The sequence below is a fragment of the Ctenocephalides felis genome, unplaced genomic scaffold (assembly GCF_003426905.1).
Source record: "Ctenocephalides felis isolate EL2017-DRISC unplaced genomic scaffold, ASM342690v1 CF-g0.4_SCAFFOLD_01886, whole genome shotgun sequence".
Classification (NCBI taxonomy): Eukaryota; Metazoa; Arthropoda; class Insecta; order Siphonaptera; family Pulicidae; genus Ctenocephalides; species Ctenocephalides felis.
The window spans coordinates 136,846,945-136,865,300 of record NW_020538040.1 but is presented as its reverse complement, the minus strand read 5'-3'; the positions used below and the strand labels follow the sequence as shown (position 1 = coordinate 136,865,300).

General features: G+C 29.6%; 1 protein-coding gene across 1 annotated transcript; it reads left to right on the top strand.

Moving 5' to 3' along the window:
• The first annotated feature begins 193 nt into the window (after positions 1 to 193).
• On the top strand, positions 194 to 4,227 carry LOC113377899 (plasminogen activator inhibitor 1 RNA-binding protein). The gene is made up of 8 exons (XM_026618349.1): positions 194 to 579; positions 1,535 to 1,667; positions 1,759 to 1,914; positions 2,119 to 2,190; positions 2,324 to 2,431; positions 2,612 to 2,822; positions 3,156 to 3,335; positions 3,853 to 4,227. The coding sequence occupies exons 1-8, from the start codon at positions 336 to 338 to the stop codon at positions 3,964 to 3,966; spliced, it is 1,218 nt and encodes a 405-aa protein (XP_026474134.1). The 5' UTR covers positions 194 to 335; the 3' UTR covers positions 3,967 to 4,227.
• The last annotated feature ends 14,129 nt before the right edge of the window (positions 4,228 to 18,356 follow it).

The following is an 18,356-nucleotide window of genomic DNA, read 5'->3' as shown; positions in this document are numbered from 1 at the left end:
ATAAGTATTATTATTTTGGAATATCTAATACAAAATTAAAGCATTTATATAGTTATGAATGCGTATTTTCTCATTTTCGATGAAATAGTCGGCAAATAATTTTCCATTGCAAAATTTGTTATCTCGGGATCGATTGCTATCGAGTGTGCTATCTATACGGAGCGGTAGTCGTATTCTGTGCCGTTGTAATATCACGTTTTGCTATCGGTCGGCGTTGGTGTAGTGTTCTTTATTCTTGGTTTTTCATGAATGCGTTGAAATCAGGGCTAAAAGTAGCCGTCACGTAATCTTCCAACATCTTATCGTTGTGAAGATATTAAATATATTTGAGTGAAATGGAGAATATGTACGGTGTTGGAGTAACTAATAGGTATGATCTTTTCCTCGAGGAAGAGGTCGATCCTTTAGAATTATTGCAAAGCAAGGAGCAAGAAAAGGAGCTCCGAAAAAAGTCCAAAGTAGCTGAAAAAGAGAATAAAGGAAAACCTGAAGCTAAACCTAAAACTGCCGCTAATGTCCCCAGGAAGGGAATTAAAGAAACTCCTAATAATAAAACTCAAGAGATTAAAGCACGCGAAGGTAACCATTGCAATTTTTTAACGCTTATCACATGTGCTCGATTACAAATGATCGCTATTTTTTTTAGAGTTAACGAAAATATATCCTTGAGAACGCTTGTTTCAATGCTAATTTATGTGCATATATTGCTTATCTACATATTCATTCTATATATATGCATATACATACACATTGCACACACACACATATACACATATATTCCTATTTATAGACACATAATTATAAGGATACTATTTATATATAAATCTATTTCTTTATATATATATATATATATATATATATATATATATATATATATAGTTAGGCCTCTTTGAGGTACTGAATAAATAGTAACCTATTTAGTGACCACCGCGGTTTTGACAAGTCTTTCTAAAAGGAATTCATACCTTCTACAGCTTGAATGCTAATTCAAGTTCTGTATCTTGACAACTTGATATCATTATTATTGAATGACTTGAATTGTTCACATTTTATTCTCAAACTGATTGTTTTGCCATTAAACTTACTTTTGCAATTCCATGAAAAGTTGAGCAATGTGCTAAAGTTATTTAAGAGTTTCAAGAAATTTATTTTTTGGTTCATGTCTGCTTTAACATAAATAGTTTTGCATAGTGTATGATACGTTCACTTGATTTGCCACTAATCTTACTATTTAGTGAGAAAGCTTTGCCATTTCAATATAAGTAAGCATCTACAGTTCACTTTATAGGATTCAGCAGTTTAATTTTCCAACTTTCAATTAATGTCATAAAATTACCTACCAAAATTGAAGCAAAGGCTCCAGTTAATATTATACAGTTTATTATACAATTGATTATACAGATATATTGCTTTGGTTTTTTTTATTAAAGTATGTTACTATTGAATTTTTACTTTATGGTCAACTTTTAACTAACTTTTTGAGTACACAATATAAATATATTCATAATACTGATTGAACTTTTATTACCTTTAGACAAGGCAAAACCATTGACTAAGATTAACCCAGAGCGCAATGAACGTGTGCCTAAAGTAGCCGGTGCTAATCGGGAAGAAAGGAATAATAGACGCAATCGTGAAGACCGCCCATACAACCCTCCAGGTGATAGGTATGTTACACAAAAAAAATTGGATTGATTTACTAAAATTGTATACCTTATTTTTTTTTTATTTTACTGAAGTAAAATCATCTTTTTTAAGGGAAGACAGGCCGCCCCGTAGAGAATTTGGAGATCGTGATGTTGAGAGGAACAGAGCTTTAGGACCGAGGGGTGGTCGTGGAGGCAGAGGTGGTGGACGATTTAATGACGGACGCGGCAAACGCGAATTTGATAGGCAATCTGGATCTGATAAAACGTATGTTAATCAGTTTAATAATGAAATATAATTACAATTTATTTGCAGTAAAATTAAATAAATATAAGTTTACTTACCAGTGGATAAGTTTAGTTTTAAGTATTAATATTTACATTATTAAAGATTCATATTTACATTATAGTTGTGAATTATTACATCAATTTCTAGTTTACTTTATTATTAATTATAATGTGAAATTTACAGTGGCATTAAACCTGTTGACAAACGTGAGGGTGGTGGAGCTCACAATTGGGGTACACATAAAGATGACATTGCGTAAGTTTTTAAATTTAGTGACATATTTAGTTAACAAATACAAGAATTTACTGACTTATTCATTTATGTTTATTGCATTGATCTTTCATTTCAATAATATAAAATATTTTATTAGATTTGTTTTTGCTTTTAGTGACTTGAATAAATCTGGACAATCAGAAACTGATCCCTTCTTAGAAAATGACAAGGCCGATGGAGCTCCTGCTTCTGAAAATGCTGTGACTGAAAATGCAACTGAACCGTGAGTAAAATTTGATATTTTTCAATTATTGGTGGAATGAATTGAACAGCTGATTTAAAAATTTGAATCATCTGAATTTCAGCATTTTGTTAGAATTAGGTTTCTAATTTCTCAAATATGTTGAACAGTCATTGATTAAACAATAAAATTATTTTAATTATATTAATTTTATAATTGCAGGGAGACTGAAGGTGACAAACCAGCACCTGTTGAGGAGGAACCCAAAGAATTGACTTTAGATGAATGGAAAGCACAAAAGGCAGCACTAAGACAAAAACCAAGTTATAATTTACGTAAAGCAGGTGAGGGTGAAGATTTGAGCCAATGGAAAAAAATGTACGCCTTAGACAAGAAAAAAGAAGGTGAAGAGGCAGAAACTGATGAGGAATTGGTATGTAGGAATATTTCACTTAGGCACTACTGAAAATGTTCTTTTAATTATGATATATATATATATATATATATATATATATATATATATATATATATATATATATTGAATTTTATTTGGTGTTCAATCTTTTCTGCCATGCTGGTATGTCAAAATTATATGCATATTTTACATTATTGATGTTTGGGCAAAATATGCAATTTTGAAATATTGAGTGATTGGTTGTCAATATTGTGAATTGAAATTACAAAATTAATTATAGCTGTTGTAACAATGCAGTGATTATTATTTAATAAGAAATATATTTCATATTTTATAATCTATATTATGAAGGAATATGATGCAGCTGATTATCCCCAAAGAGTTGGACGTCAAAAACATATATTAGAGATCGAATTCACTTTCAATGATGCACGACGTGGTGGTGGTGGTGGTCGTGGAAGAGGCCGTGGCAGAGGAAATATGGGAGGACGTGCTGACCGCCCACCTCGGCCATTCAAGAATGACGATGTTGTAAGTGTATAAAACATTTTGAATCCAAAAGATTTGTCATAACCTCTATTAATAGTACTCTAATATTTGTTCCATCTGTCTCTCAGTAATATTTTGTAATGTGAATTTAGTATTTTTGTTCTTTTGTATGACAATTTTCTCATCATCATCATCGCCTGCTAGAATGAAAACTTTGACTGATCTTAATTTTTATTCTAATTTTTTTCTCTGTACTCTTAAAACATTTAATTATTAATTTAAAAAATAGATAGTAAAAATATAGTGCTCTTTTTATGGCTTTGCAAAGATTACATCAAATTAATGCTTCTAAGCTAGAATATCTCCTTAAGAGTGCAACATTTGCTTAGCATATAAGGTATATCGACTTTACCCAATTAAAATTTAGATATTTGAAAATCTTCTTATAATTATAATATTGAAATTTTTGTTTTTGACCATACATATGATCAATAGTAAAACAGAAATTATTTGCTTTTTACATTTTTCGGTGTCTGTAACAGTTAAATTTTTTACTTAGGTTGTGGATGCTGTGGATGCCCATCCAGTAGATCGTGAGTCAACTTATGGCGGCCGTGGCAGACAAAATGCCCCAAAAGTGGATGATGAACACGATTTCCCATCCTTGGGTTAATGCGTCATTGTCTCCACCATCAACACCCAAATGGATTGGTATATTCTCATACCATATCATAGTCTGATTAAAATTGGAATGCCTTTTGTTACCGGTTGCTAGTTATTGCTACACTTGATTTTATTATCCTAAGTTAACAATACTGCAACTGATGATTATAAATATAAGATTACATTTGTTTAAATTGTTTCTACATTTTAATCAGTAATGTTTCATTAAAGTATCTGCTATTTCGCTTTCATTATTAATCTTACTATTCATCTAAGCATAAATGCGTTTTTTTTGTATTGGTTTATCATATATATGCCATTTTGGTATGGTCAAGATTTTATACTGTTCATGGTATATAAACAGAAAATATATACATATGTATACATATTTACATATATTTCTATCTCTACATACACCACCTATAAATTTATATATATATATATGTATATATGTATATGCATATATCATTCGCATCACTATTTTTATATATTTAAATAGTTATGCTTTAGATATTGGTTAAATATTTGTTACTCATTTTATAAAAATTGTTATTGTTAGTATTTGGTATTAATATTAGTATTGAATACTTTCATGAACAATTCCATTGCATTACATCGTTGTACATATTTAACATTTAAATTGTTGAAATTAGAAATTATGCTAATCAAAATTTCTTACTGTAATCGTAACTATGAAATTCTAATTCAATATATTTTCTACCATAACCGTGTACATATATATTATTATATATTATATATTTACACACACACAAACACTTAATACAGTTTTGTATATAGACACCAAAATATTAGGCATACTAAAGTTCATTTTCAAATGCTACAGTTTTTTCTTTATGTAGATTTTGTAATCTTCATATTAGACATAATAAACTGATTGTTTTGTTAATAAGAATTTTTGTTCAAACAGCTTCAGTTACGATTTACAGTACCATTGTTCTATGATAGTAGACAATATAAACTATTAAACTACAATGCTATTTTTCTGTATCATTGTAATGTTCACATTAAACATTATTGTGTGTATTTTTAGGAAACTGATTCATTTTCCGTATTCAATATTTTATTATGGGGTAAAAAAAAAAATTTGTGAATGCCTATGTAATTTACGTTACTTGGAGTTTTTGTTTTCATATGATAACAGATATGGTGAAAAATAACCTTGATTTTAAGTGTTCATATTTATAATCATAGTTAATTGTTTTACACATGAAATATGAAAATTGAGCAAAATGAATCATTACTTTTTTTTGCAAAATGATTCATGGGAAATATAAATAATGGAATTAACTATTGTAATTAAGATTATTTTACAATTACTCTCGTTGCTTATTTTATTCGTGAAGTAACTTTTTAATGTCATTTGTACGAATCTTACATGTTAGTGAACAAACAAGACATAACTGGTAATATATATATATTTTTGACAAATATGAAACAAATGTTGCCAGAATACATTTTTTATATTAAAGGCAGTTTTTATGAAATAATTCTTAATGTTTCAATCAAAATATTTAAACCATTTGAAAAATTATTAGTGTTCTTAAAACCAAGTGTGTGAGTGAGAATGAAATGAAGGTAAGCAAATTTAAATACTTTTAATATAGGCGATGTAAAGAAAATTAACAAATCTTTTTTTATTCGATTGGGCTGCAAAATGCTTATATATATATGTATATATATATCTCAATAATGCTGAACTTCGATAGACTGATAGACCTCCAATAATTCGACATCCTCAACGATTGAAATGCTGGACAAGTTTTTGGAAAAAAGCTGGGAATTCAAATACATTATAGTTTGTTATTACCAATCAGATAGGCGTGCAATAATTGTTTGTACTTACTCATATTATTGTTAAAAATACCTTTGACTTTTGAATTTTAAATTTATTGTTGAAAAATACTTTTGACTTGTCGTCCCAGAGCTCAATGTCTGGTTGAAATAGGGTGATTGGATTTGCAGTTTGTAAATTAGTATAATCTGAAGCTTTGTTCAAAGTGTGACCATTCTTTAGTTAATTTTCATTATTTTTGTTCATTCAAACTTTGAAACCGTGACCATAAATAATATTTCTAGGACAGCAGCCGAAAATAATTAACAACAGCCCCAAGTTTTTTAGAGGCTTTAGAGGAATATGAATTTAAAATTTCAAACAGGATTGTAAAATAATACAATACTCATTAGCTAATATATATAGAATATGATATATAATATATCAAATTTAAAAGGATATATATAATATAATATATATCATAATATATTATATATATATATATATATATATATATATATATATATATATATAATAAATATAAATATTATTTATGTCTTATGTGTATATAGATTTGCCTTGGTTTAAGGGCTTCATATAACACTTCATGTTGCTATCTAATTTCATTTACTTTAAAACATGGATCAAAATGAAATTTTGAAATGTTTATTTGGGCACTTTCAATGGAAAATAATTTGGAGTTCTCACACTTCACTTCTCATAAATCCTCCAAAATCTTAATATATAATCTGTTTATATTATAATATAAACATATAATGTAAGTAGGATACTGTCACTATTGTATTCGCATGTATATACATTTGAAATTTGAACCACATCAAAATATATAAAAAACAACTTTATTTATACTATTCATAATTTCGTACAAAAATATTCAATATTTTTAAATCACATTTTTAATGCATTCTCATAATAAATAATAAATCAATAACATCGTGTCAATTATTAACAATTGGAATCTTGTTTAATTTTTTGTTCTACTATAAACCTTGTAACACAACTCAACTTCAGAAGCGTAATATCATTTTGGGATATTGCAAAGTCTTCAACAGAATGTATGTGTTTTAATAATTCAGGATAAGAATTAATTGTATTAGTTGGTTGCGTAAAACTATTCTATTATTAATGTTATTTTCACTGGCTGAACTTTGTTCTACCTGCTCTTGAAAGGTATCAGGAACATTGCCATATAAATTAAAATCCACAGACATAGTTTCAAAATTGTAATAATCAGGATAATCTGCATTAGATTTTGATTCTAAAGACGTATAATTGGGTGTGTTGAGTCCTGTATCAATATCTGCATTTCTTTCGTTAAAACTGTAATCACCAGGATTTCTATCAGCAAACCAAAGCATTTCTTCGGTTTTTACAGGTTCTTGGTTTTCCTCCTTAGCAAGAGGAATAATCTGGCTTTGATTATCCGTGTGAATAGTATCTAATTCAACCATTAAGCCTTCAGGCTCAAATTTAATATCTAATTCTTCATGTATCTCTTCACTGTTCTGATCATTCTTATGTTTTGAATCTAATTCAGTAATCCAGTTAGAATTTTGATTATTAAATACAATCTCTTGTGGTAAATTTTGGGTATTCTTTTGTTTTTCTGTTCGTATTGAAAATTGTCTTTGAAATCTATTCAACCATCTACTAGTAGGTTTAAAAGTTGTTCTATTTAGATATTTAGCAACATCTTTCGCGCAAGACTTTAGTATGGAATCACTAATAGTTAAATTTTGTGAACGGGCATCTTGATACCATAAATGCACAATTCTATTAATATCGCAATTTTTTTCACTTTTGCGAATACGTTTGTATGTCTCCCCATGCTTTTCCCATAGCTCTTTAATTAATTCCTTATTTTTTAATATTTTAGATATTTGAAACTGACTACAGTTGTATTTCGCGCTCAATTCCCGGAGAAGCGTATTGTTTTTCTCTCTTGCTTCGATTATGGCTATTTTTTCTGACATTTTGAGCAAATTGCGCTTTTGCTTCTGTGACATATTTTATATTTCATCAGTTCACAGATTTTTTTAATAACAACATTAAAATACATTCAATGAAATTTATCTCGGACGAAAAACAAGTGTTTTGACATTTCACGTGCAACGATGCCTGGGATGTCAATAGTTCCAAAGTGACATTTAGCGGGCCAGAACGGCCAGAACGAACATTAGGAAATGTGTTACCAGAGTGGCTCATTTTCCTAAGCTGTTATTACGACTGCGGCAATATTTTAACGATATGTCAGTTTTGAATGGATTAAAAGTGCGAAACAAACAAAGTGATTGTGTGATAAAAAATAATGGTATGTAAAATTCAGTAAATATTATTGCATGCATCAATTGATTGTGGAAAAAATACTATAAATACTAAATATTATCAGATGTATTCTTGAATAAGTTTTTGTCCATATATTATAAGTGAAATATTCACTATCTGTCAAACAGAAAATAATCTTATGGCATCGTGCCTTAAGGCAAATTGCCGGAACTTCCCGTACCGTATCGAGATGTTCGAGGAATATTAAATGTTTTCAAATAGATTTTTATCAATACTGTAACATTGTCTAATATTTATAAGAATTACAGGTAACCCCGCATAACACGTTTAGTTACGTTCCAAAAAAGTAGCGTGTTATGTGAATCCGTGTTATACGGGACAAAGAACTAGTACAAAAAGAGGGGTTACGTTCTAAGAATTCAAAAAAACATGCTGCATATCATGACTTTATAATAAATATTGTTATATTAGAAGTAATATACATTACATGAATTATATGAATTTTTTCGTCATAATTAACTGGTAAGTGCTATCCAACACGATCATTTTTTGCAAGATATCTTCATCCTCTGAGCAGTTTTCTGTACTACCTCTAGATTCTAAAAAAAATTATTTGCGATTACCATACTTGCTTTTAGCGATAACATATTTATATATTTACCACATGCAAAGTTATCTTTATTAAAATTTTATGCTCATTTTATTTAAAGAAAGACTAATTAATTAGTCAATTAATTTTAAACAAAGATTCTGGGATAACTCTAGAATTTTTTATCTATAGAATGTAAGCGCTCGAATAATAAGTATCAAATTAGTTATCTTTTGCATTAGTTTCATCACATTTATTGAGCTATTGTACTGCAATTTTACTAACTTTATATTAAATAAAGTTTGATTTGTATAGATTTTACTATATTTTTTATTTTATTATTTATTTAGAACCCGTGCTTTAAAAGGGGATGGTATCAATTCTCAAACCATGTTAGAGCGAAATCGTGTTGTAGAAGTACCGCGTTATGCGGGGGTTACCTGTATATAAACTGAATTACAAAGTTAAAATTATTCGATTAAAGTATATAAGTGAGCTTTAAAACTTTAACCAGAATTAACATTGAAATCTGAAATACCAAAAAAAAAAAAATAAAAAAAAAAATGAAATGATTTTTTTTCCAAAAGCAATTTTTTTGTCAACACAAGCAGAAAGTTTTTTGAATTATTCTAATCGGACGCTTCGTTCTCTTAAAAACTGAGTTACCATTTTTGGCGCCTTTTAGTGTAGGGATCACGATAATAGTACCATCCGCGCGTTAGGCCAGTACACATCAGAAATGATCTGGTACGGGAATTATGCCATGCCTAACTACCTGATCGAGCCCGCAGTGAATACATAAGTCATAAAACAATGAATGAAGGATTTTTTTTAGGAGATAAAACTTTTCTCCTTTTTTTGTCCTTGCGTAATAATGAATAAACTATTGTACAAATACAAATATATAATGTTGCTAAACCATAAACTTTTGGGTAAAATACCCCCAGGGTAGACAAACCCACATATAATTCACTGTATTTTACACTGTATTTATTGAATAAATTTTTATTTCTTCTGTCAAAAACTTCTTCTTCCGAAACGATGTTCATCATCCTTTGGCTCTTATCAACAAGGAGAAGAAGAAGGTGGCTCGTCCTTTTGTCATTTGGTTGCAGAAATAATTGCGACCAAAGGCAAACGGACGGGCAGCTTAAATGAAAAAGTAGTCTTCTCTTTGCTGCTATAAGAGAAATTTTTGGAAAGCCCCTCGAATTTAAAGAGGGGCGCACAATTCACAACATTCACTAATGTATATTATCATACATTAGTAAGCAAAAAATAAAGTTTGGAACGACAGGCTGCTATTTTGGTTCTTCCTCTATTAGCAAGTTATTCTTGATAGTGGTGCATGGCATTATGCCTTAAGGCAAATTGCTGGAACTTCCCGTACCGTAATGAAATATTCGGAAATTAGAAATAATCGATATAGGTAAAGAATACATCTTATGAATTTAATTTTACTTTATATAAATTATTAACAAATGTTACTACCATTTATATCAATGCCGGTCAAAACGAGAATTATTTGAGAAAAGATCGATATAACAATAGACATCTCGTATGATTTTATGGGCGACAAATTATATAATTTATTCTTTATCACTTTATTATCTTGTAATAATGATTTGTAAACATTTTTTTACATAGATTTTTCATAACCGAATCAAATCGGTTGATCCGTGTTCTTGAAATCTTCGACAAAAAAATTGTATCCGCACGTACACATACATACATATACACACACCCACAGCAATTTTTTCTAAGTTATGTCAAAATATTCAGAAACTTTCAAAACGTGAGATATGTAAAAAATTTCAATTACAATAACTTACCCCACAGGAAGTTAAAGAATCATATTCCTAAAATTAGGAGTTAGCCAGTAATTTTACTCATCATAGTTCAAGAGTTGTTCCTTGGATATATGTTATGTGTTGTCATATAGTTGTAGAAATACAAATTAGACTTTTATGTCCCGCCCTACCCTATATAAATATCTTATATTTTGATGTGCATATGTCTAATGATCATTTTTGACCGTCAAATGGCTTTTTTATACTTTTTTCATTAGATCTCCGAAACAGCTAGACCTGTCTTCATGAAAATTTGATCAATTCTTCATCTTATCAATACAAGTAAAATGTTTTTTTAATTATTCAAATCGGACGCTCCGTTCTTTTATTTCTTCTTAAAAACTGAGTTACCATTTTTGGCACTTTTCGCCCCGTATCTTCGGAACGGCTAGACCTGCCTTTGCCAAAAACTAATCAGCACGTCTCCTTATCAATACAAATCAAATGTTTTTTGAATTATTCAAATCGGTTGATCGGTGTTCCCGAAATCGTCGACTAAAATGTGTATCCGCACACACACACATACACACACATACATCTATTTTTTCTAAGGTATGCCAAAATGTTCAGAAGATTTTGAAACGTAAAAATATATAAACATCTTTATTTTTGATTTTTTTGCGATTACTATAACTTGCCCTACGGACATTATAAATAGTTAAAAAATAAATACACGTGATATTTTTCTATACCCCTCCCTCCCTTACGTGGATATCTTACTAAACCCCACCTCCCCCTAAAAACCTCACGTGATTAATGGACGCCCGCTAATATTGTAGAATGTTCTTTAAGATGATATACTTTATCATCAAAATAAGTTTATCAAAGTCCTGAATTTTTTTTTCGGCAATTTATGACAAAAACTAATAAACATGAATTTTTGTCGAGTTTCATCTATCGGTTTTAAATTTGTCAAATCGGCGCAGCGGTTTTTGGGTAAACCTTTTGCTACACATACATTTACATAAATAGACACATGCGTTCTTTTTTCCAATTTTGATATTAAACGATTCAGAATGACTTAAAACGTCGAGAAACCAAACAATTTACAAGTAGGATTCTCTGTCAGAAACAAACTTTTTCGGAATGTTAATGAGCAAATTACTTCTTCTTCTAACAACCAGATATCTAATATATAACCCTCAATGTTAAATATTAATTTATAAAGCTGGCGAATTGTGCTTTTGCTAAAATGCATTTTTTGGAAAATTTTACATTTAAATTTTGAACTCAAATTAACAAGTTAACCGAGAATAACGAGTATACACGTCATGCATTGGCAGTATTTTGGGTATTAATAAACATACTCATTTTGAAGTAAAACTTCTTTATGCGCGACTAGGGAGTAAATCTGTGCAAATGCAACGGAAAAGCGTTACGGCCGAGTCGAGTGCCAATGATCCGTCATTTTCTCTCGATGAGATCATTTCTATACGGATCGATTGTAGACGTATGGCCCCGAATGAAAGTGAATAATACTATAAATTTTTGAGGTTATTAAAATCGAAATTATTTTTATATGTAAGTCCTAATTGCTAATTACAATGACAGATCGATCATGTTATGTTTGAAGTATGTCTTTAACTTCAATGCCATTTAATACAATACCAAAAAAGTTTTACTTCAATCGCGGGTGAACCTTACGCGCACTCTTTTTTTTATACGTTGTTGAACAGCAATCAGAAGAACATGTTGTTGTTCTATAGCTGTTTGGGTAAATATTTAACACAAGTAATATTTTACTTGAATATAAAAAATGAACATGATAGATCACTCCCTATCGAGGATAACTTTTTTTTATCGTGCATCTAATTTACACCTGTCCAATAGACATTAAGTAAATTTTATTAGTAATATTACAAAATAAGTAGCTGCCAGTGAATTGTTGAATGCGTGGAAGAGTGCACAGTTGCATTCTCACCTAAATTAAAAATAATAGATATAAATTGACTTGGTTTTATGCGTTAGTTAAGTTTATAGGCGTTTTTATTTTTAGTCTTTTGGTGCAGTTTAGCTTGTTAGGATGGTTCTCCAATCGATGTCTGTACTTGATGGCGTATTTTGTGATTTCTTGCCTTACAGTGTGCAGGTCGTGTCCTGGTGGAGCAGCTAGACCGGTACATATTTTGGTGCCTTCAGAATGTTCCTTAGAATCTCATTTTGGAATTTTTGAATGATTTTTGTATTACTCTTATATGCTGTCCCGCAAAGTGTTATTCCGTAAGTTCATATGGGTTTTAGAATAACTTTATAAATAGTTCATTGTATGTCGATAGTTGAGATTTTCTCCCTAATAACTAATATAGGATCTTGAATTTTTCTTCGAATTGTTTTCGTTTCTTCTGAATGTGCGTTTTCCAATTAAGTTTCCTATCCAAGTTTATACCCAGGTATTTAACGGCATCTGCCTGTGGTATCAATTTTTTTTTATTTGAACAGCGATCAGAACTTATGGGTTCTATGAGCTGTTGTGATTAATATCTTACAAACTATGTTTGTTTTTATTATAGATGGCAACCCAAACAGTTGTCTCATCTCTATGTGCTGAATTTTTATTATTACAATTACTGTAATAGTGATGCATTTAATAGATGCAGCAATGCCGTATTAGGGCTATTTTCACTTGGAAACATATTGCTATCTATATTTCCAAGTGAAAATCGCTGTCACTGCTGCCAGACCACAGTGGTATCTATTCCTCCTTAATAAATATTGATGAACAAGTACCTTTTCTCACTGTAAATGTGATGTGGACTGATTTTTGGTCATTGAATTGATTTGAATGTGACGCTGCAGAAGTTCGGATGCTATTTTAGGGTCTTCATGCTTGAATAGAATGCAATTTCAGTACCTGGGGAAGTTGGTATATCAGATGTAAATATAAGGAATAGTACAGCGCCTAGCACGCTACTTTGTGGAACACCAGTGTTAATATTTCTGAGAGATGAGTTTTGTTTCGCTAAACTAATATAGAATTTTGTGATAGTAAGATACGATGTTAATATTAATACTAATTATTCTTTAATTTATGAAGTAATCCGGCATGCCAAACCTTGTCAAAGGCTCTAGTCCAGTTATTTAAGCTTAAATTAGGTAAGAATCTCGGAATTCGAGATACCCAGCTGTAAGTATGTAAATACTTGTATATTGAATTCCGAATGTTATATATACTATAATGACTGGACTACTTGGGATATGTCAAGGAAACAAGTTGAGCAGTACTTCTTTTTATGTAGAGTTGTATTTATCTGTTCGACGGTTTTATGGTTTTGTTCTATGGTGGAATGAAGCTTTCTAAAACCGAATTGATAATCCGGGATTATAGATTTATCATGGAGTGTTGTTAGAACTTTTTTAAGCAGAAGTTTCTCAAATATTTTGGAGAGGTTCGAGGATAACTAGTTTCTTAATGAAGATCTACTGGTTGCTTCTTTTTAAATCTTCTGTCTTGAGAGTTCGACAGCAGCGGTTGTATGCTTGGATTAAATGGTTGTAAATCCGGACAAAGTGAGATGTGCTTTTTTTGCTAATTACTTCTTGAACTGTTTTGATGTAGATTTTATTGCAGGATGCAGGATTTAATAAGACACATACCATGGCGCGTTTGCGATGAGTCCAATTTTTTTTTATCCCCAGAGCTCAACCTCATAGGTCTGAATGGGTTTTATTGAAACTTTGTCTATGAAAAATTTTATTGCTCAGGGATAGCTTTAAGTAACAACCTTTTAGCCAATAGAGTGGCTGAACCTTACTCTGCAGTTGTGATTTATGTGATAAATATACTCATCGCTCTTTATAAATGGTCATTTAGTTTGCAATTATTAAAAACACAGACAAAACATATTTTCGTTGTAAGAAATTCAGAATATTTTGAGACTATGACAGTACAAAATAAATAGGTGTAAGTGGCATTCACATTACCTCGATTATGATACAAATCTGTGCGCACAGTTTAACGAGCGGGCTTCAATTAACTGGTTAAGGAACTTTTAGAGATCCAAGATTAATTTTGTCTTTTCAATGTAGTTTTGAATCAGGATCTTATAATAATGAAAAGCATTATATGTGAATGTTCTGGTTTACAAAACAGACTTAATTAGATGATAGACTTGTCGTTTAAATTTTGGGGCACTGTTTTATTTAATTTAGATGAAAATCGTTTGTGATAGATGATTTTCATGAATTACGTTCGTTGAAGAACTTTTAATAAAACCGAATGAAATGCATGTTCTTGCTAAAGGTACAAAAACATGTGGAAAATCATTTCATACATCAAACGAATTCAATTAAAAGTCATTTGCATCTTGCATATCACGTAAAATAATCGTAATTATCAAATTATACAAGCGATATGTATATCATATATATATATATATATATATATATATATATATATATATATAATATATAATATATATATATATATATATATATATATATATAATATCTATATATAACATCTCAACTTGCACGCGTGTCGAGCAGTGCTACTCGATGGCAATTCTATTATATTTTATTATTATATTATTTTTTCTATTTTAGTATTTAATTTATTTTATCGTTTCAATCGCCCACATGTGGTCTTCCATGGTGTTAATTTAGCTATTATTTAATTTCACAATAAAGAAAGTTATGAAAGCCAACGATAAATTGAAAACATCCATTTAAGATCTTTCTGGCAAACTCAAGGCAAATGCATCTTTGCAAGTAACAGGGAGGTTAAAAAAATCGCATTTGAAAAATCATGCAAATGTTTTGCAATTAATATATATATATATATATATATATATATATATATATATATACATATAAATCAAAATAATATTTTTTAGTTCATTTCATCGTTACTATTCGTCGTCTAACAAAATGAATGTGTTTGTCACTAATTGCGTTAGTATCGTACTTTTCGTTTGCTATCTAATTTACTAAAATTTTGCAAATTTTTGTCACGAACTCTATCATCGTAAACAGTTTCATCAAAATGGTAAAAAACAGTTAATAACGAAGAAACAGTGCAGTCGATCTTCAAAAAAACATATATAAGTAATCAACAAGATTCCCAACATATTTTTTAACAGTTTTGGAATTTTAAAATCTTTTCATCATTTTGAAAATTGATGGAGCAATTCTGCCGCATAACAGTGTTATGGCAAGGCTATGTTATGAAGAACTTTACATACTAATTCATTTTAAATATTGACAAAAGCCATGTGGTTGCTGTGAGAATCTGTCCATAATTCGTGCACGAAAAATATCTCATCTGCCAATTGTACAGAAAGGGCTCGACTGATTGTTTAGAAAATCTAATAAACGTGAGTCCTTATCATGTTACATCAAATAGATTCTGAATTTATTCAAAAGGGTATAGCCGTTTTTTAGAAATAGTCAACGGAAGCTGACATATATGCATAGACATACGAATATGGTTTCAGATGATGCAGAATGACTAGAAACGTCAAGAAAACATAAAATTAGCAAATCGGAGTTTCTGGCAAAAACATAAAAATGTATCGATTTTGAAAAAAATAGTAAGTTAAATTTTATTGCTTGGAGTTAATGAATATATGCACGGGTAAATTTTGATTATAAAAACCAACATCTGCTGTTTTTTCCGTAGGGCAAGTTATAGTAATCGCAAAAAAATCGAAAATGAAGATTTTTATATATTTTTACGTTTCATAGGTTTTTGAACATTTTGGCTTATCTTATTTAGAATAAATGGATGTATGTGTGTGTATTCAAATACAAATTTTTGTCGACGATTTCGGGAACACGGATCAACCGAGTTGAATAATTCAAAATACATTCGATTCGTATTAATGGTGAAACGTGCTGATTAGTTTTTGGCAAAGGCAGGCCCTGTCGTTTTGAAAATACGGGGCAAAAAGTGCCAAAAATGGTATTTTAGTTTTTGAGATAAAGGAGCATTCGATTTGAATAATTAAAAACACATTTTATTTGTATTGGCGAAATAAAGAACTGGTAAAATGTTTGGAAAGGCAGGTCTAGCGGTTTTGAAGATCAAATAAAAAAACTGAAGAAAAATGCGATTTGGCGGTCAAAAATGATCATTAGACATATGCACATGAAATTATCAGATATTTTATAGAGAGTTTAATAATAAGTACAAATTTTGTTTACATTTCTATGGTATGGGGAGGAGGGGTTTATCAAAAAATCACAAAATATCACGTGGGGGAGGGAGGGCTATAGTAAGATATCACGTGTATTTATTTTTTAATTAATTTTTTTAAAAAAGTTCAAACATTTTCAAAAAAAATCAAAAATTTTATAGTTTTTTCACGTAACTAAAAATACACGTGATGCTTGGTGGGGGAGGGGGTTGTGGTTAATTTTAAAATATTACCAAGTGGGAGAGGGGGTCCAAAACTTCTTAAAAACTTGTTCACGTAATTAATGGACGCTTCCTACCAATATTTATTCGTTAAACTGCGACGTAGCGCTTACGCGCTTTGCTATTTCTTTTCTATGCAACTAATGCATAGGGATTGCTTTGAAAAAAAGTTCAACATTTCTAAAATATTTCAAAATACATATAAAAAAAACAAAATTTTTCAAAAAGATTTTTTTTTCAAAAATTTAAAATTTAAAATCAATAATCCTTTCAAAGTTTTAATATAAATTTGAATGTTTTTTTTAAATTTAATTTTTGGTACAAAAAGTTATAGTTATATTATTTTATCATGTAGTTATATTATTTTCATCATCTGTTGTGTATCACTGCTAAAATTTCGTCTCTCTACTTCTGTATACGTCCCAGAACTCCATCGTGGCCGATATCATGTTGTCAATATGTAGCTCTGTTATTATTTTCTTGTAATAAAAAACTGTACTTTGCAAAAAAAGTTGTAATTTAATAGAAAATTTTAATGACAAGCCCCCGACCATACCATTGAAATTTTCACACAAACCATCATCGCGGATGGAAAATTTTAAAATCCGTATCAATAATAATATTCATATCAATAACATACAATCATATTTGTATTGTTATCATTTTGATTTTAACAAAATCTGTTCTGTCTCTGACATAAGTAAATAGTAGTCGAGTCAATGAAGTTTATCCTTGGGAATAACATATCTGATTTCAATATTTTTTTATAATAAAATATCTTTATGACAAACCATTCGGTCTATATTCGGAAATTATAAGTAGAAATATTTGTAATAAAGGAAAATTTGTTATGTTCCATTTTTGAAGTATAAAAAAGTGCAAAAAATCTTGTAAAAACATAATTACAAAATTATCAATGTAATAAAACAACTAATATGAGTAAGCCATATGTAAACATTTTATTTCATAAATGCACAATAACTTAAAATAACTATAAAGGTGAATTTTGAGTAGTTCAAGAAATTAATTCTGGTATAAAATAATACCATAAAATTTTATTCTAATTGTAAGGGTACATAATGCGATACTTAAAATATTTTTTATTCACATATTCAGACAATCAGAAAACAGAATTTATTCTCTATAAGTAATTGTAATATATAATCGAGTAAATTAAAACCAGTTAAAAATTGTTACACCAAACCAGTCTATAAGTTAATTGCATACATTACAACAAGATTAATTCTATTGCAGATAAATAGAAAACTAAAATATGTTTTTAAAGTTATATAAAATGTGAATTCAGACTAATAAAATTTCTAAAAGATGAAGCCGAGAACTTATCAACACGTTTCCGTATTAATAGAAATCAAATTGTTTGAATAATTCAAATCGGTTGATCCGTGTTGATTTTGGAGGCGTGGACAAAATTTGTATCCGCACACACACACATATATGCATTTTTTCTAATGTATGCCAAAATGTTCAAAAACCTTCGAAGCCTGAA

Bases quoted from the DNA above. Each gene is read 5' to 3' on its own strand.
- LOC113377899 (XM_026618349.1), top strand. From the start codon at position 336: ATGGAGAATATGTACGGTGTTGGAGTAACTAATAGGTATGATCTTTTC. The intron at 580-1,534 runs GTAACCATTGCA...TATTACCTTTAG, and splicing joins AGAGATTAAAGCACGCGAAG to ACAAGGCAAAACCATTGACT. The intron at 1,915-2,118 runs GTATGTTAATCA...TGAAATTTACAG, and splicing joins CAATCTGGATCTGATAAAAC to TGGCATTAAACCTGTTGACA.